Here is a 20,229-nt window from a genome sequence, read left to right as displayed (position 1 = left end):
TGAATTTAGTAGATTTGTTCAGTCCTTCATATTTTAAGAGGCTTTAGTCCTATTTTGGCTTCATGAATGTGTAATAAAATCTGTCAGTCAGTGCATTTACATGGACAATAATAATCCACTACTAACCTGATTAAGATGATACTCTGATTAAGAAACTAGCATGTAAACAGCAATTTTTTAATTACCTTAATCCGATTAAGGTCATACTCGAAGTAAACAAAAATCAAATTAAGACATGTGGAGTACTCCTTTTTTAGTCAAATTATCGACGTGTATTACAGACATGTAAACACCTTAATCACACTATTAACGTCGTGTGGGAGTTTTCACCGCATTGTGCGACAGGACACGATCACACACGGCAGTGCTCAAGCGTTTTACGGCAAACAAGAGAGCACGGCTGCATCTGAAACCACGTACTTGCCTACTATAGGCCTGTAGTGGGGAAAAATACATGTATCTCAGCTACTATATAGAAGGTAAACACGCGGTTTGAGACGCAGCCCACGGTTTCAAGCAGTCGTCTATTTGCATGACAAATAATTAACTGCACTGGAAGCGTTCGTAAAAATTTGAAATAAAAACACCCAAAACTGTATACTGTACCATAACAAAGACCAACTGTATGTTGATATGTGAAATTCTGGAGGGACGTCGGACGGTGTGGCGCATTGATGTAGTGACGTGTGCTGTTAACCGAAATATGTTCTATAACATGTAAAACGGCTACATGAAAGGAGCATTCTAAACGCAACTCATGTAATCATCTTAATCACATTCTTATCTTACTCAGAGTAAGGTCAATAATTAGATTACTGCTGTCCATGTAAATGTAGTCAGTGGTTTCTTAGCCTTAGCTCACATTTTCAAGATGGCGGCGCACACAGTTGCTGCGGCTCACAGCTCTCCTTTCCAGTGCTCTCTTTTGTTGTTTTTGTATTATTTCTTTATTACTTGTTTGAGCATTATCGGTTCCACGAACATCCGCTATACAAGTCAGAACCTTATGGATATTGGGGATCAACACCGCATACCTATTTCGAGAATGTTTCATCACACGCACAACATCCCAGACGACATAGCGAGATTGCCGGGCTCTCCGTGGATTGTTGTCGGGTCCAGAAGGCGGCGCAGACGGAGGAGGGAGAGGAAGCAAAAGCGGGGATGCAGGTCCGGTATTATGCTAAGGCTAAGAAAACAACCACACAAGCCACCTTTACCGAGCCTGTTTCTCTCCAATGCCAGATCCCTAGTGAATAAAATCGACAACTTGGAATTACAACTAGCTGGAAATCGCTACGTTCGTGACTGCTGTGTTTTGATTATTACTGAAACCTGGCTTCATCCGAGGATACCCGATGCTAGCATGCAGCTAGCAGGTCGTACTATGCTTCGCTGGGACAGGACTGAGGACTCTAGTAAGAGCAGAGGGGGGGGCTCTGTATGTATGTGCATGAGAATTGGTGTAACAACGGAACAATGATAGATAAACATTGTTCCCCTGACCTCGAGTACATGTCTTTAAGATGTCGGCCCTTTTTTCTACCGAGAGAGCTAACAGTAGTGATTATCTCGGCTGTGTATATTCCACCTGACGCCAATGTGAACACGGCGCTCTCTCTCCTGTTGAACACCACAAACGAACAGCAGCGAGCTTACCCCGACGGTGTTCACATAATTGCAGGAGACTTTAATAAGGCGAACTTGAAGACTGTACTCCCGAAATTCTATCAACATGTTAAGTGTTTTACTAGAGGGGCGAACACTCTGGATCATGTTTACTCCAACATTAAGCACGCGTATAGAGCCATACCTCTCCCCCACCTCGGTCAATCAGACCATCTCTCCCTCCTGCTCTCCCCTGCCTACACCCCCCTCAGACACAGTGTCAAGACCACTATAAAGACTGTTACCACCTGGTCTGATGATGCATTCTGCAAACTACAGGACTGCTTCGAACAGACAGACTGGGATTTGTTTGAACATCAAGAGCTAGAAACATTAACAGGAACGGTACTGGACTATATCAAGTTCTGTATCGGAAATGTGACTGTGGGAAAAAACATCCGGGTTTTCCAAAACCAGAAACCATGGATGACCAAACAGGTCCACACACTACTCAAAGCCCGCGACGCTGCCTTCAGGTCTGGTAATAGAGCTCTGTACAGAGCTGCCCGTGCCAACCTGAAAGGTGGTATTAAGGAAGCTAAGGCGGCCTATAAGAGGAGCATAGAGTCCCACCTGTCCAGCAAAAATAAACGGGAGGTGTGGCAGGGCATACAGAACATCACGAACTACAGAGGCCGTGAGGCGACAACAGGAGACCTGAGTGCGATGCTGGCAGAAGAGCTAAATTGCTTCTTTGCTTGCTTTGAAACATCACAACAACAGCACTCATCTGCTCCAGCCCCAGCTCCACCCTCATCTGGCCCCCGTACCAGTCCAGCCCTGCCTCCATCCCCTTCTGGTTCCTGCACCACTCTACTTACTGTGAGGGAACACGATGTTAGATGGATGTTTCTGGCAGTGAACCCCAGGAAGGCTGCTGGCCCAGACGGTGTACCTGGTAACGTGCTCAGATCATGTGCCCACCAGCTTGCCCACATCTTTACCAGAATTTTCAATCTCTCCCTGGCCCAAGCAGTCATCCCGGCCTGCCTAAAATCAGCCATAATCATCCCAGTGCCAAAGAAGTCGCCCACCACTAGCCTGAATGATTATCATCCTGTGGCCCTCACTCCAGTTATCATGAAGTGCTTTGAGAGATTGGTTCTTCAGCACATCAAGGACTACCTCCCCCCAGATTTCGATCCTTTTCAATTTGCTTATCGTGCAAACAGATCCAGAGAGGATGCTATCGCCGTAGCTGTCCACTATGTGTTGAGACATCTAGAGCAGCAACAGAGCTACGTCCGGATGCTTTTTGTGGATTACAGTTCGGCTTTTAATACAATAATTCCGGACATTCTCGTCACCAAATTGGTCACCCTTGGCCTCCCCCGCCTCACGTGTGCCTGGATAAAGGACTTTCTCACCAACCGGTCCCAGACAGTGAGACTCGGACCCCACCTCTCCTCCACTCACACGTTGAGCACAGGTTCTCCACAGGGCTGTGTGTTGAGCCCCCTCCTGTGCTGTCTCTACACATACGACTGTAGACCAGTCTACAACAATAATCTTATCATCAAGTTTGCTGACGACACCACAGTGGTCGGACTTATCTCAAAAGGAGAGGAGGCAGCCTACAGAGAGGAAGTCCTAAACTTGGCAGCCTGGTGTTCAAAGAACAATCTGACTCTAAACACCAAGAAAACCAAGGAACTTATTGTAGACTTCAGAAAACACAACACCGAGCTGGCCCCCCTCTTCATTAATGGTGAGTGTGTGGAGAAGGTCCACACCGTCCGGTTTCTTGGCGTCCTTATCTCTGCAAACATCTCCTGGATGGACAACATCACAGCGGTTATCAAGAAGGCTCAAACGCGGCTACACTTCCTGAGGGTTCTCAGGAAGTACAATCTGGACTCCAATCTGCTGCTGATCTTCTACCGCTCGTCCGTCGAGAGCCTGCTGACATACTGTATCATGGTGTGGTACGGTAGCTGCACCGCAGCAGACAGGGAGAGGCTTCAGAGAGTAGTAAGAGCAGCACAGAAGATCATTGGCTGCCCTCTCCCCTCCCTGATGGATATTTACACTTCCCGTTGCCTCAGCAGAGGAAAAACCATCATTAAGGACAGTTCTCACCCTGGCTTTGATCTGTTCAATCTGTTGCCCTCAGGGAGACGTTACAGGTGCATCAAAACAAGGACTAGTAGATTTAAGAATAGTTTCTTCCCGAAAGCTATTACCATTATAAACAAATACATGTACTGAGTTAACAGCATATGTATATAGTGTCTCAAAACTGTGCATTTCATAGTACCTCCCCCATCCACCCCAATATCTATCTTGCATATCTTGCATATCTTGTATATCTTGTTTATTTATCTTGTTTATTTATCTGTGTATTTATCTGTTTATTCTTCTTGTTTATTGAATGTACATGTTTGCATGGAACAAAAAGGAGTGGCTCTTAATTTCATTGTACATATGTATAGTGACAATAAAAGACATTCATTCATTCATTCACATGTACATACTGACCATCAGTAAAGTGTTTTTATTCCAGAGGCCAGTGAGAAAGTGGGAATACTTGTGTTGTAGAGCTTCACCAGGATCAGTAGTGGAAAATACTGCTGTTCTGGACTTAAAAACATAAATAATAGATGATGTCTGATGGATTTTTATTATTTTATTTAGACCCAGTGTGTGATCAGGCCACGGAACCGGCTCTGCTCCAACCCACAGAGGTTCCTCAGGACCAGCTCACGGTAAGTTTCTTCTGCTCCTAACTTTGGTTGTGGGGAAAATTCAAAAATCCAGTTTTCCATTATATGAACATGTTAAATATCTGCTAAATATTATGCTAAGTCACACACATACACACACCCTTATACTCTTAATGCAAGCATTATGCGAAGTATTTCCATGTTTGACTCTTACCACCTTTCCCCTCAACGAGTCGGGGCGGAGCTAAAAACATGTCTCCATCTTCTGTAGTTCTTGTTCTTCTTTACCACTTGTGGACCGACTAAAACACTTGCGCGTATTCTCAGCCCCCATCAGTCCTGGAGGAATCGCAACCCCGTTTTCTTCATTACCAACGGTACCTACGCTACTGCAGAAAAACAAGTACCGTCATGTTTTAAGAATGTTGGTACCGACTTGGTACCGAAGTATCTGTTCTCGTGACATCCCTAGTTCAAACAGGCTTTGTTTCAGGGTCGAACCCTTAACACTCAACACACAGCCATTAATGTCTAAACCACTGGCAACAAAAGTGAGTACACCCCTAAGTGAAAATGTCCAAATTGGGCCCAAAGTGTCAATATTTTGTGTGGCCACCATTATTTTCCAGCACTGCCTTAACCCTCTTGGGCATGGAGTTCACCAGAGCTTCACAGGTTGCCACTGGAGTCCTCTTCAACTCCTCCATCTTCCGTTTGAGGATGCCCCACAGATGGTCAACAGGGTTTAGTCCATCACCTTCACCCTCAGCTTCTTTAGCAAAGCAGTGGTCGTCTTGGAGGTGTGTTTGGGGTCGTGATCATGCTGGAATACTGCCCTGCGGCCCAGTTTCTGGGGGGGGTATTCCTACCTGATCTTTCACCACCACGCCAATAGGGCGTATAGTAGTGGAATTTGGAAAGACTTGCTCTGAGTGGATTAAAGGGAAAGTGGCAAAGAATCTAAGGCATCCGGAACATTCATCACCAGTATACATAATTACAGTGGATAATAATTCAGAATAATTAAAATTTCTTGTCTTGCAGCAGTAAAGAAATCTTATGAATATGATCTGAAGGCTAAGTCACGTTCGATGGTACGGGTCTGACTGAACAATGCATGACTGATCAGTAGAAGCATCTGCGCCTCGTATCTGACCACTTTTATGATATTTTTGTTGCTATTTGTGATGTGTTGAAAACCAGTGGCCACCTGGTTAACCAACCATGTTGAAAATTGTGATTGACTGTTTATGTTGTAGGTGTTTGCTATGGAATTAACTGAGCCAAAGAGGTCTGCTATATTTCCAAGCAGGTCCTGTTTAGAACGTACAGGTGGTATTTGAACAGCAAGTCTGCCTTTATAATCAGAGGTTAATCATCGATTTGTGCCTGTAGCCATGCATATGATTTGTTGTCAATACTACATTGTCTTGTATAAGCAGTTAAAATGTTTGAAATATTTTAAGTTACATGCACAAATAATTCTGATTTTATGGATATCTAGCATGTGGTTATGACCATATAAATGAATTTTTCCAGTGTTGACTATACCGACACCCTCCTCAGGTGATGAGAAGTGGCCTAATATAGTTTAGTTGTAAATTAAAGCAAACAAAAAGAGAGACAAATATGAAGATGTTGGGGGCGCTGTCGAGCAGGAAATGGAGTAGGTCGGGTTTCGTTTGAGCCCCTGTCGAACTTATGTTTTTTTTAAGTTAATAAGTGTTTTTTCATAGTTAAATACTAGCAAACCCTGTTTATAACACATTTTCTTAATTTGATTGTGCGTATATTTGCGTGAAGATGGCAGCAAACTTGCGGAAGTATAAATTCACCGAGTCAACCAAATCTAGGCCCAGCACCGCCTCGGCCGCGAGTTCTGCTGCCTCTCCGGGCTCGGAGCCCCTGCCCCCGCCAAACAGCCAGGAGTTAGACGATGAATCATTGAAGACGGATATCCTACTTTCACTAAGGGATGACATTGCTGCGGTGATAAAAACTGAGCTGAAAAGTGCACTTGCTGAAGGTTTCGACTTTCTTAAGAGCGAGTTACAAGCAGTGAAAGCGGAAATACAGAACAATACGGCCGAAATTCACTCCGAAATCGTCCTGATGAAAGCTGCAATTAAAGAGGTGGAAGGTGGGCTAACGACCTGGTCGGACGAAGTGGCAGTCTTACAGATTACGGTGAAGGACCTGGCAGTGGAGGTCACTGGACTCAGAAACAAGTGTGAGGACATGGAGGGCAGACTGAGGAGATGTAATATCAGAATTCTGTACGTGGGGTTAAGGGGAGGGTGTGCCAGACTTTGTCATTTATTGTGTTTAATTTGCCAGACATCTGTGTTCTGGCCCATCTGCGGTCATTCTAGGTTCCCTGCAGGGCTCAGATATCGAACCTTTTTTTTTTTCTTCTCTCATTATGACTGACTTCAGTATTCCCAGAGGATCGGGTGGTAGTATGGTTAATTTCGTGAGCTGGAATGTTAAGGCGCTTAATCATCCTTTTAAGCGGAAGAAGGTATTTACATATTTGAAACGGCTTAATATAAATATTGCATTTCTTCAGGAGACACACCTACGGTCATCAGACCACGCTAGATTGGGAGGGGAGTGGTCAGGACAGATATTTCATTCAAATTTCCATTCGAAGGCTAGGGGGGCAGCTATATTAATTGATAGAAATACACCATTTACGATGACAAGTGTGGAAGCTGACGCCGCTGGGCGCTATGTTATTGTCGTTGGGCGAATTTATACTTTTCCGGTCATTTTGGCCAGTGTTTACGCACCAAACTGGGCTCAAAATGCACAGATAATCATAAGATTAACTCCAGTTTTCAAGCTTTTAATATATCTCTAACAGCTCCGGGCCATCTGTAGACCCTTCTGCATTGGAAGACTTTTTTAAGACCCTGCATGTGTCCGTCCTTTGATCCAGGGTAAGCCGCAGGGTTAGAGGAGGACCTCTCGGTTGGGGAGATAGCATCGGCGATTGGCTCTATGCAAAGCGGCAAGTCCCCAGGACCATTTGGTTATCCAAACGATTTCTATAAAAAGTTTTCAAGGCAACTCTCCCCTTTGTTATTGTCGGTTTTCAAGGAGTCGTTCTCCTTGAGAGCCCTGCCATCTACTATGCGTGAAGCAGTTATCTCCTTACTCCTTAAGAAAGACAAAAGCCCTCTTGAGTGCAGTTCTTACCGGCCAATTTCTTTACTAAATAGCGATGTTAAAATCCTTGCTAAAACTCTGGCATGTCGCTTGGAGGGAGTTCTTCCATCCATTATATCACCGGACCAAACAGGTTTTATTAGGAATCAATACTCTTTTTTCAACATCAGATGCCTTTTCAATATCCTCTATAGCCCCTCCCCACCTGGTACTCCAGAAGTGGTGCTTTCACTTGACGCTGAAAAGGCATTTGACCGGGTGGCATGGGGCTTCATCTTTTCAGCGTGCTGGAGAGGTTTGGGTTTGGTCCCAGGTTCATATCATGGGTCAAACTTCTATATACGTCTCCGAGGACTGCTGTGCGCACTAATAATAATTTGTCCACCTACTTCGAGCTCCAGCGGGGTACAAGACAGGGATGTCCTCTACCACCACTGCTATTTGCCATTGCAATGGAGCCACTTGCTGTGGCGCTAAGACAGAATGCTGACATTAGGGGGATCCGGCATGCAGGGATAGAGCATAAAGTTTCTTTGTACGCGGACGACATGCTATTGTTCATTTCAAAGCCCCTTGAGAGTCTCCCTGAACTAATGACCCTACTCGAGGTTTTTGGTAGAATATCGGGCTATAAGGTCAATATTCAAAAAAGTGAACTGATGCCTGTTGGGGAGGGGGCACTCCAGGTACCCCTGGACTCATTCCCTTTCAAAATTAGTCTAAAGAAATTTAAGTATCTCGGGGTGTGGGTTACGCATAGTTATAAAGACCTATACCTTGCTAATTATCAGCCCCTGTTATCTAATCTGAAGCAAGATATTGAGCGGTGGGATCCCCTGCCTCTCTCCCTGGGGGGCAGAATCAATACTATAAAGATGAATGTGCTGCCTAAATTTTCATATGTTTTTCAGTGTTTCCCAGTGTTTCTTACGAAATCCTTCTTTTCAAAACTGAACAATCAGATATCAGCCTTTATCTGGAACAAAAAGCCCCCACGGATCAAAAGGCATATATTGCAGAGACCTCGAGCGAAGGGAGGGATGGCACTCCCAAACTTTATGTACTATTACTGGGCAGCTAATATAAGATCATTGTTGTACTGGATGGGGGAGAGTGTGGCAGCCCCTGTATGGACACTTACGGAGGGGGCGTCCATCGCGTCCACCTCCCCGGCAACCCTACTGTGTGCTAAATTACCATTCGCACAACCTCTGTCTAGCTTTACCTGTAGTCCAGTTGTTGTACACTCAATCAAAATTTGGAATCAGTTTAGAAGATCTTTCTCTCTTGGGGACTTGTCACTCATGGGGCCAATTGCAAATAATCATCTGTTTCTCCCATCTTTGTTGGATAAGACTTTCGTTACTTGGTCTAGAAAGGGAGCTGTCTTACTGTCTGATCTCTATTTTGTGGGCGTTTTTGTCTCATTCGAGCAGCTCATGCAGAAATATGACATTCCCAGATCGCAATTTTATAAATATTTGCAGCTTAGAAGCTTTGTGGCCTTAAATTCGGACACCTTCCCGTTGTGCCCTTCTAATTCGCTATTAGATGCAATTTTTAACTGTAAACTGGCCAGGAAGCAGACAATAAGGGTTATCTATGACCTACTCAGCATGCATGATTGTCGTCCCTAGATCTCCTTAAGAATAAATGGGAGGCGGACTTAGACGAATCAATTTCTGATGCTGATTGGTGCAAAGTAATCCAGGGGATTTTCTCCTCCTCCATATGTCTCAGACATGCAGTTGTCCAATTTAAAATTGTTCACCGTCTGCATTGGTCCAAAGCTAGACTCTTGAAGATTAATTCCGACATAGATCCCATATGTGATCGATGCAGACAGGCCCCAGCCACTCTGTTGCATATGTTCTGGACATGTCCAAAGCTGTACACATTCTGGCAATCTATATTTCAGACCTTTACTAAGATATTGGGAAGAGTAGTACGGCCGTCCCCTCTTATTGCGATGTTTGGGGTGACCCCGGAGAATACTCCTTTTAGATGGTGCGAGACCAGCATGATGTCCTTCTGCACTCTCCTGGCCAGGAGATTAATATTGTTTAGATGGAAGGAACCTGCTCCACCAGTGTATGGTCATTGGGTCAGGGAAGTCAAGTCTCATCTTAAGTTGGAAAAGATTAGGTACACTGTCAGGGGGGCGACTGGGAAATTTTACAGAATCTGGCAACCTTTTCTGTTCTCTGTCAGAAACGTGGATGCTGACAGTATTGTTATGTGATCATAACAACAATGTCTATAATTTTATTTCTTGTGCTCTCTTCTATGGTGGTCTGGCTTTATAATATGTAATATGTATGTTTTGTGTCTGGCACTGGGGGGGGGGGGTGTTCTGTCAGTTTGGTTGGTTTTGTATGTTTAATTTCAAAAATGTTAATAAAGAAACCTTGATCAAAAAAAAGTGAAGATGTTTTTGAAAATTTAATCAGACCTTTTCTACTGTAAATTAAGACATCTCACTATAGAAATAAAACAAAACAAAAGCAAAGATAACTGTCTCAGTGGATCCAGAGTATACTCTGAAAACACTGGGCACAGTGCAAGAATTGAAGGTTGAATGGGGTGCTAGCCCATTACAAAGGTACCACACATACTCACACTCATACTTGCACGCACACACACACTCACACACAGGGTCAATGCAGGGTGGTTAAAACACCCACTGACAGGGTTTCTAATTCCTATATGTATTAAGACACGTAGTGTTTGTTTTGTGTGTGTCTGTTGCTGTGTGTGACAATTAGTTTTACTTAAGCGTAAGCACTAAAATATGGCAGTGTGTGCTGTTCTAAAAAATTAATCAGTGGCTTTGGAAAAATTACATTTGGTAATTTAGCAGCACTGTGAGATAAATATAAATAAAATGTTCCAGCAAAAGGCAATATGACACTTTGGCTACATGTCACATGAAAAGATATAATCAAATATTTACAAAAATGTCAGGGGTGTACTCACTTTTGTGAGATACTGTATATATGAAATGCAGGGCACGATACACTTCTATGTACCGATAAGGAACAGTTTGAGGCAGTTCAAACAGGCTTTGTTAACATAAAAACGTTTGTGTCTCTGTAAGCAGATAAACATTCTGTTCTAAATGACATGACTTTCTTAGGCGTTATCCTCAGATGAACAGAACAAGAACAAAACTATTACAAAGTAAAAATTCCCCTCACATGTGCATTAATCACACTGTACTGTAGGCTGTATGGCCCTTTAGATAGATCAGAGAACTGCAACTATACATGATGTTTGGACTGAATGCTAGTACTCAGGATTGCTTCAAACACCTAAAGCCAACAATATTTGCACTGTGAATTTCAGAACGCTGTGACTGAGGCTGAGGAGAAGAATCAGAAGCTTGTGGTGTCTAATACTCAGCTGGAGGAGAGAGTGAGGGAACTGGAGGAACTGCTCTGTGAGGCACGCAGAGATGACATGAAAAGCAAGGTACATGAGATAAGCCTCTGATTAAAAAGTACTTTTCAAAATAATTTGAGCACCAAAGAAACCCTCATAAAGAAAGCAAAGAGAGGAGGAGTTACCCTGCCTGGAGGAAGCCCGGGGCCCCCGTCTGTAGCCGGGCCCAGAGGGAGGGCCCGACTGCGAGCGCCTGGTGGCTGGGTTTGCCACAGAGCCCAGCTGGGCAATGCCCGAAAAAGCAACGTGGCACCCCCCTCTCCATCCTATGGGCCCACCACTCGTGGGGTGAACTGTGGGGGTCGGGTGCGCTGCTACACAGGTGGCAGTGAAGGTCAGGTGCCTCGACGGTCCAGACTAGGGCGGCAGAGGCGGGGACGGGGGACGTGGAACGTCACCTCTCTGTGGGGGAAGGAACTGGAACTTGTGCGGGAGGTGGAGCGCTACCACTTAGATCTGGTGGGGCTTACCTCTACACACAGTCTTGGTTCTGGAACCATACTCCTGGATAGGGGATGGACTCTATTCTACTCTGGAGTTGACTAGGGTGTGAGGCACCGGGCGGGTGTGGGGATACTCACAAGTCCCCGGTTGAGCACCGTTACGTTGGAGTTTACTCCGGTGGACGAGAGGGTCGCCTCCTTACACCTACGGATTGTGGGGGGAAAACTCTGACTGTTGACACCAGTTCAGAGTACTCGGCATTCTTGGAGACTCTGAATGGAGTCCTGTATGGGGCACCATTAGGGGACTCCATAGTTCTGCTGGGAGACCTCAATGCGCACGTGGGCAATGATGGAGATACCTGGAGAGACGTGATTGGGAGGAACGGCCTCCCTGATGTAAACCTGAGCGGGCGTTTGTTATTGGACTTCTGTGCTAGTCATGGACTGTCTATAACAAATACCATTTTCGAACATAAGGAAGCTCATAAGTGTACGTGGTACCAGAGCACGCTATGCCGAAGGTCGATGATCGATTTTGTAATCATATCATCTGATCTGAGGCCGCATGTTCTGGACACTAGGGTAAAGAGAGGGGCAGAGCTGTCAACTGATCACCATGTGGTGTTGAGTTGGGTCAAGGGGTGGGGGAAGACTCTGGACAGACCTGGAAAGCCCAAACGGGTAGTTCAGGTGAACTGGGAACGTCTGGAGGAGGCCCCTGTCCATGAGATCTTCATCTTACAAATCCAGCGGAGTTTTTCTGGCACCCCTGTGAAGGTTGGGGGCATTGAGCCTGAGTGGGCAATGTTCAAAGCCTCCGTTGATGAAGCTGTGGCAGAGAGCTGTGGTCTCAATGTCTTAGGTGTCTCAAGGGGCGGTAACCCTCAAACATTGTGGTGGACACCGGTGGTCAGGGAAGCCGTTCGACTGAAAAAGGAGGCCTTCCGGAATGCGTTATCCCAGAGGACTCCGAAGACAGTTGCAAGGTACCGACAGGCCCGAAGGGCTGCAGCCTCTGCTGTGAAAGAGGCAAAGCAGCAGGTGTGGGAGAAGTTTGGAGAGGACATGGAGAAGGACTTTCTGAGTGTAAAGCGGCTGGGATGAGGATTAGCACCTCTAAATCTGAGGCCATGGTTCTCAGCAGGAAACCGATGGAGTGCCTACTCCGGGTAAGGAATGAGTACTTAACCCAATTGAAGGAGTTCAAGTACCTCGGGGTCTTGATCATGAGTGAGGGGACATTAGAGCGGGAGATTGGCCAGAGAATCGGAGCAGCGGGAGCGGTATTGCAATCGCTTTACCACACCGTTGTGACTAAAAGAGATCTGAGCCGGAGGCAATGCCCGCGATCTACCGGGCAATTTTCGTTCCTACCCTCACCTATGGTCATGAAGGCTGGATAGTGACCGAAAGAACTAGATTGCAGGTACAAGCAGCCAAAATGGGTTTTCTCAGGAAGGTGGCTAGCTTCTCCCTTAGAGGTAGGGTGAGAAGCTTGGCTATCCATGAGTAACTCAGAGTAGAGCCACTGCTCCTTTGCATTGAAAGGAGCCAGTTTAGGTGGTTCGGGCACCTGGTAAGGATGCCCCCTGGGTGCCTCCCTAGGGAGATGTTCCAGGCATGTCCAGCTGGGAGGAGACCTTGGGGAAGACCCAGGACTAGGTGGATAGATTATACGCCTCAGGATCCCCCAGTCAGAGCTGGTTAATGTGGCTCGGGAAAGGGAAGTTTGGGGTCCCCTGCTGGAGCTGCTGCCCCTGTGACGCAATAACGGATAAGCGGTTATGGGTGGATGGATGGATGGATGAGCACCATATATTGGGGATGAGTGAGAATATGACATATCTGCACACTGGAGTTTTATGCAGTGTGTTTGAGCAGTGATGCTGGCAATAGTAGATTAGAGTAGATTAGATGGGAGGCTAAAATATCACGAGCTCAGCAATGAACCTATTAGGGATAATAGTCATGTAACGTATTATATCATGAGGTTTATTATTTATTATCATGTATTATTTGTTATCATCATGGCATAATAAGAATGATGTTGGGTCAGATTGCAGATGTGATCATTGAGTACTCCGGTTTTTAACCTCTTTTGCCCCATGGCTGTGTTTTAGATGTGTGTGTGAGAGAGAGAGAGAGAAAGCGTGAGAGTGAATGTTTGTGTGTGTGTGTGTACACAGTTACATTTTGGGAAAACTCTTTTTTTCCTCCACACACAAAGTATCTGAAAGTGTGTGTAGAAGTAAATAAAGCCAATAAGCCTTAGATGTTGTACTTTATTAGGTCTCCCTGGCTGAAGCTGAGGAGAAACATCAGATGGCTGTGGAGACCATTGCTCAGCTAAAGGTGGAGAAGTCTGACCTGAAAGACCAGGTGAAGAAACTGCGAGGAACAGTGCAGGACATGGAGAACCTGCTCCATGCTGCTGAGGTGGAGAAGTCTGACCTGAAAGACCAGGCAAAGACACTGCAAGGAAGAGTGAGATACACAGAGAACCTGCTCCATTTTGTTGAGGTGGAGAAGTCTGGCCTGACCACCAAGGTGGAGTCACTGCAAAGAAGAGTGAAGACCATGGTAAAAGATGTCTGTGACACTGACTGGGAGTTAGGCACATGTGTACATGTAAGTGAGAAAAGTCTTGCATTAAACAGCTCCTTTAGAAACACGAGGAATTTTTTATGTTTCTGCTGCATGGAGTTTCATTTAACCAAAATTAAAATAGAATTTTCAAGTTGTTAGATTTTATTAATGAACAGAAATGGCCCAATGCAGATGTGAAAATTAAGCACTCGAGTTTGAAGACCTTTTGCCCATGTGTGTGTTTAGGAGGTTCAGGTGAACAATGATGAGATTAAGAAGCATCTGATAGACGCAGAGGAGATACTGAAGGTAAACTTTACTTCTCATGAAATTACGACTGCTGTTGTATTTTGTGTGTGTGTTTGTTTGTCATGAGTCGGTTTCTAAAAGTAATTGAAAGTGTGTGTAGAAGTAAATAAAGGCAATAAGCCTTAATTGTTGTACTTTTTTTTAGATCTCCCTGTCTGAAGCTGAGGAGAAACATCAGACGGCTGTGGAGATCATTGCTCAGCTGGAGGTGGAGAAGTCTGGCCTGAAAGACCAGGTGGAGTCACTGCAAAGAACAGTGGAGAACATCGGGAATCTGCTCCATCTTGTTGAGGTGGAGAAGTCTGACCTGAAAAACCAGGTGGAGACACTGCAACGGACAGTACAGGACATGGGGAACCTGCTCCATGTTGTTGATGTGGAGAAGCCTGGTCTAAAAGAACAAGTGGAGTTACTGCAAGGAACGATACAGAACATGGGGGATCTGCTCCATGCTGTTGAGGTGGAGAAGTCTGACCTGAAAGTCCAGGTGAAGACACTGCAAGGAAGAGTGGAGAACATGCAGAACCAGCCCCATCCTGTTGAGAAGGAGAAGTCTGTCCTGAATGACCAGGTGAAGACACTGCAAGGAAGACTGCGGCTCATGTGGAACATGCTCAATGAGACTTACAAGTGGGCTATTGGTGTAATGAATGTAAGTGAGAAAAGTCTTGCATTAAGCAGCTCCTTTAGAAATACGAGGACCTTTTCATGTTTCTGCTGCTTGGAGTTCATTTAAACAAAATTCAAATAGAATTTTCAAGTTGTTTAGATTTTAATAATTAACAGGAATGGCCCAATGCAGATGTGAAAATTAAGCACTCGAGTTTGAACATCTTTTGCCCCATGTATGTGTTTAGGAGGTTCAGGTGAAGGACGATGAGATGAAGAAGCATCTGATACACGCAGAGGAGATACTGAAGGTAAACTTTCCTTCTCATGAAACTATGACTGCTATTGTATTATTGTGTGTGTGTGTGTGTGTGTGTGTGTGTGTGTGTTTGTGTGTGTACTTTTTCCTCACATTTGGGGACATTTTGTCCTTTTCCTCTAATACATTTTAGACTATTCTCATGAGTAATTAATCGGTTTCTAAAAGTATCTGAAAGTGTGTGTAGAAGTAAATAAAGCCAATATGCCTTAAATGTTGTACTTTTTAGGTCACCCTGCCTGAAGCTGAGGAGGAACATCAGAAGGATGTGGAGACCATTGCTCAGCTGAAGGTGGAGAAGTCTGACCTGAAAGACCAGATGAAGACACTGCAAGGAAGAGTGAGGTACACAGAGAACCTGCTCCATTTTGTTGAGGTGGAGAAGTCTGGCCTGATCACCCAGGTGGAGTCACTGCAAAGAAGAGTGAAGACCGTGGTAAAAGATGTCTGTGACACTGACTGGGAGTTAGGCACATGTGTACATGTAAGTGAGAAAAGTCTTGCATTAAACAGCTCCTTTAGAAATACGAGGACTTTTTCATGTTTCTGCTGCATGGAGTTTCATTTAACCAAAATTCAAATAGAATTTTCAAGTTGTTAGATTTTAATAATGAACAGAAATGGCCCAATGCAGATATGAAAATTAAGCACTCAAGTTTGAACATCTTTTGCCCATGGGTGTGTTTAGGAAGTTCAGGTGAAGAACAATGAGATTAAGAAGCATCTGATACACGCAGAGGAGATACTGAAGGTAAACTTAAATTTTCATGAAACTACGACTTCTATTGTATTTTGTGTGTGTGTGTGTGTGTGTGTGTGTGTGTGTGTGTGTGTGTTTGTCATGAGTCGGTTTCTAAAAGTATCTGAAAGTGTGTGTAGAAGTAAATAAAGGCAATAAGCCTTAAATGTTGTACTTTTTTAGGTCTCCATGGCTGAAGCTGAGGAGAAACATCAGACGGCTCTGGAGACCATTGCTCAGCTGGAGGTGGAGAAGTCTGGCCTGACCACTCAGATGGAGTCACTGCAAAGAACAGTGCAGACCATAGTGGAACTTGTCTGTGACACTGACTGGGCGTTTGGTACATGCATACATGTAAGTGAGAGAAGTCTTGCATTAAGCAGCTTCTTTAGAAATACGAGGACTTTTTCATGTTTCTGCTGCATGGAGATTCATTTAACCAAAATTCCAATAGAATTTTCAAGTTGTTAGATTTGATTAATGAACAGAAATGGCCCAATGCAGATGTGAAAATTAAGCACTCGAGTTTGAAAATCTTTTGCCCCATGTGTGTGTTTAGGAGGTTCAGGTGAAGAACGATGAGATGAAGAAGCTTCTGATAGACTCAGAGGAGTTACTGAAGGTAAACTTTAATTCTCATGAAAACATGCTATTGAATTTTGTGTGAGTGTGTGTGTGTGTGTGTGTGTGTGTGTGTGTGTGTGTACTTTTTTCCTCACATTTTGGGGACATTTTGTCCTTTTACCCTAATACATTTTAGACTATTCTCATGAGTAATGAGTCGGTTTCTAAAAGTATCTGAAAGTGTGTGTAGAAGTAAATAAAGGCAATAAGCCTTAACTGTTTTTTTAGGTCTCTCTGTCTGAAGCTGAGGAGAAACATCAGAAGGCTGTGGAGACCATTGCTCAGCTTGCGATGGAGAAGTCTGGCCTGACCACTCAAGTGGAGTCACTGCAAGGAAGAGTGAGGTACACAGAGAACCTACTCGATTTTGTGCAGAAGGAGAAGTCTGACCTAACCACCAAACTGATGGCACTGCGAAGAAGAGTGAAGGCTGTGGTGAAACATGTCTTTGACACTGACTGGGAGTTAGGCACATGTGTACATGTAAGTGAGAGAAGTCTTGCATTAAGCAGCTCCTTTAGAAATATGAGGACTTTTTCATGTTTCTGTTGCATGGAGTTTCATTTAACCAAAATTCAAATAGAATTTTCAAGTTGTTAGATTTTAATAATGAACAGAAATGGCTCATTGCAGATGTGAAAATTAAGCACTCGAGTTTGAACATCTTTTGCCCATGGGTGTGTTTAGGAGGTTCAGGTGAAGAACGATGAGATGAAGAAGCATCTGATACACGCAGAGGAGATACTGAAGGTAAACTTTCCTTCTCATGAAACTATGACTGCTATTGTATTTTGTGTGTGTGTTTGTTTGTCATGAGTAATGACTCGGTTTCTAAAAGTAACTGAAAGTGTGTGTAGAAGTAAATAAAGCCAATAAGCCTTAAATGTTGTACTTGTTTAGGTCTCTATGGCTGAAGCTGAGGAGAAACATCAGACGGTTCTGGAGACCATTGCTCAGCTGGAGGTGGAGAAGTCTGGCCTGACCACTCAGATGGAGTCACTGCAAAGAACAGTGCAGACCTTAGTGGAACTTGTCTGTGACACTGACTGGGCGTTTGGTACATGCATACATGTAAGTGAGAAAAGTCTTGCATTAAGCAGCTCCTTTAGAAATACGAGGACATTTTCATATTTCTGCATGGAGTTCAAAATTACAATAGAATTTTAAAATTGTTAGAGTTTAATAATTAACAGAAATGGCCCATTGCAGATGTGAAAATTTAAGCACTCGAGTTTGAACATCTTTTGCCCATGTGTGTGTTTAGGAGGTTCAGGTGAAGAACGATGAGATGAAGAAGCATCTGATAGACGCAGAGGAGATACTGAAGGTAAACTTTAATTCTCATGAAATTACGACTGATATTGTATTTTGTGTGTGTGTGTGTACGTGTGTGTGTACTTGTTTCCTCACATTTTGGGGACATTTTGTCCTTTTCCCCTAATTCATTTTAGACTATTCTCATGAGTAATGAGTCGGTTTCTAAAAGTATCTAAAAGTGTGTGTAGAAGTAAATAAAGCCAATAAACCTTAAATGTTGTACTTTTTTACATCCTTGCATTAAGCAGCTCCTTTAAATGGTAAATGGTGCACTTATACAGCGCTTTTATCCAAAGCGCTTTACACTGTCTCATTCACACACACATTCACACCAATGGTAGCAGAGCTGCCGTGCAGGGCGCTAACTTGCCATCGGGACCAACTTCGGGTTCAGTGTCTTGCCCAAGGACACTTCGGCATGTGGAGTCATGTGGCCCGGGAATCGAACCACCAACCCTACAAATAGTGGATTAGGGGACACGCGCTCAACCACCTGAGCCACAGCCGCCTTTAGAAATAATATGAGGACTTTTCATGTTTATGCTAGATTTTTACTGAATAGAAGTGACCCATTGCAGATGTAAACATTAAGCACTCGGCTTTGAACATTTTTTCAGTCATGTGTTTGTTTGCATACATTAAATCTCTCTTCTTTTTTTTTTTTTTTACAGAAACATGGCATACCTTCTGGATCCTCATCAGAATCAACATGACAGGGTATGAGGGGTGAAAATAAGAAGAAAGTAACATAATTTAATGTGAAGTAAAAAGTCAAGGTGGTCTTAATTTTAAAAAGGGGTTACCTGAGGGGGGTTTCCTCCCCCAGTCCAAAAACATGCGTTGTAGGCTTTCCAAGTTGTCCATAGTGTGTGAATTTGGGTTGGCACTCCATCCAGCGTGTTCCCCGCCTTGTGCCCAAGTCCCCTGGGATAGGCTCCAGGCTCCCCGCGACCCTGCGTAGAAAAAGTGGTACAGAAAATGGATGGATAGCCTGGGAGCAGTGGTCCAGCAGAGCGAGTCAGGGCACAGGTGAGGCTCCTGTGTAAAGAGTTGAGGGTGGTCTATCTAGCTCTCACATTCTTCTCACATATGCTGGGATTTTGGGACAAATGGGGTCTTCCTGGGAGCAGTTCCCCTGCAGAGGAAGTTGACTCACTCCTTGAGTCTGGGGGCAGCAGTGAGGAAGAGAGCAGAGTGGAGAATGCTGAGGAGAACCTCAACACTCAAATAAGAAATGAAGTCATGGCTTACTTTGTTGAGAAGCCCATAACCAAGGAAGAAAATCCTTTGGAATGGTGGAGAGATAATGAAGATAAATATCCCAGCTTGGCAAAATTAGCTAAATCCTACTTGTGTATCCCAAGCACCTCAACACCATCTGAGCATCTGTTCTCTGCTGTAGGAAACATAGCTTGCAAAAAGAGAGCCAGCCTCAGTCCAGAGCATGTGGACATGCTGATGTTTTCATTCCAATTCAAAGTTTTGGAAGAGTGAATAAGAAAGTTTTGGAAGAACAGTGACAGTTTTCCTCTTCTTCTGCGTTCTACCTCTGTATCAAACAGTAACATTTGTTGCTTGAATGAATCATTGAGACTGGTTTTATCAACAAGATTCTCTAGTTCATTGAAATGATAGTCATTATTTATAGACAATAAAATATATTTCCATTCAAGCTAAACAGTTGATTTATGCCCAAAGTGTACAGGCTCCTAAACTGAGCGGATGAAAATGCTAAACACAGCCTAAACTGCTCAGGGATTCTTTATTCATTCACGCTCGGGACTTCCAGATTGTTGGAACAGTGTTGCTAAGCAACATGCTATGATGACCATGACGTCACATAACAGCTCGGTTTATGAGAGAGAAAAAAGAATGCGGAGCTTTCAGATCTTCACTGAACTTTGCGTGATTAAGGTGATTATTGTAGTTGCTCTCATCAAGAGAGAAAATGAAAAAGTTTTTGAGTGAACTTGGCGCTGGTGTAGTGGACGGTCCTCTGCGCCCCCTGCTGTACACGGCCGGAACTGCAGCCACCACAGCCGGCATTTATGCAAATGAAACAGAAATGAAACCTCGGACCCCGAGGTCACAACTGAAGGTACAACTATTTCTCAGTCGTGCTGCTGTAATCATGCAGTTTACTTCTGTCCTTTAAAATAAATGAATTTAGTAGATTTGTTCAGTCCTTCATCATCTAAGAGGCTTTAGTCCTATTTTGGCTTCATGAATGTGTAATAAAATCTGTCTGTGTGTTCTTAGCCTTAGCTCACATTAGACATGTACATACTGACCATCAGTAAAGTGTTTTTATTCCAGAGGCCAGTGAGAAAGTGGGAA

At 44.1% G+C, this 20,229-nt stretch overlaps 1 protein-coding gene across 1 annotated transcript; it reads left to right on the top strand.

Annotated features, from left to right (window-relative positions):
* The first annotated feature begins 4,271 nt into the window (after nucleotides 1–4,271).
* On the top strand, nucleotides 4,272–20,157 carry LOC108271340 (myosin-9). The gene is made up of 15 exons (XM_053683068.1): nucleotides 4,272–4,373; nucleotides 10,848–10,973; nucleotides 13,679–14,017; nucleotides 14,222–14,329; nucleotides 14,430–14,936; nucleotides 15,142–15,204; nucleotides 15,442–15,696; nucleotides 15,901–15,963; nucleotides 16,135–16,305; nucleotides 16,511–16,573; nucleotides 16,804–17,058; nucleotides 17,263–17,325; nucleotides 17,476–17,646; nucleotides 17,840–17,902; nucleotides 20,152–20,157. The coding sequence occupies exons 1-15, from the start codon at nucleotides 4,272–4,274 to the stop codon at nucleotides 20,155–20,157; spliced, it is 2,355 nt and encodes a 784-aa protein (XP_053539043.1).
* The last annotated feature ends 72 nt before the right edge of the window (nucleotides 20,158–20,229 follow it).

This window comes from Ictalurus punctatus, chromosome 10 (assembly GCF_001660625.3).
Source record: "Ictalurus punctatus breed USDA103 chromosome 10, Coco_2.0, whole genome shotgun sequence".
Taxonomy (NCBI): Eukaryota; Metazoa; Chordata; class Actinopteri; order Siluriformes; family Ictaluridae; genus Ictalurus; species Ictalurus punctatus.
Note: the sequence above shows the minus strand (reverse complement) of the source record. Positions and strands in the feature narration are given on the sequence as shown.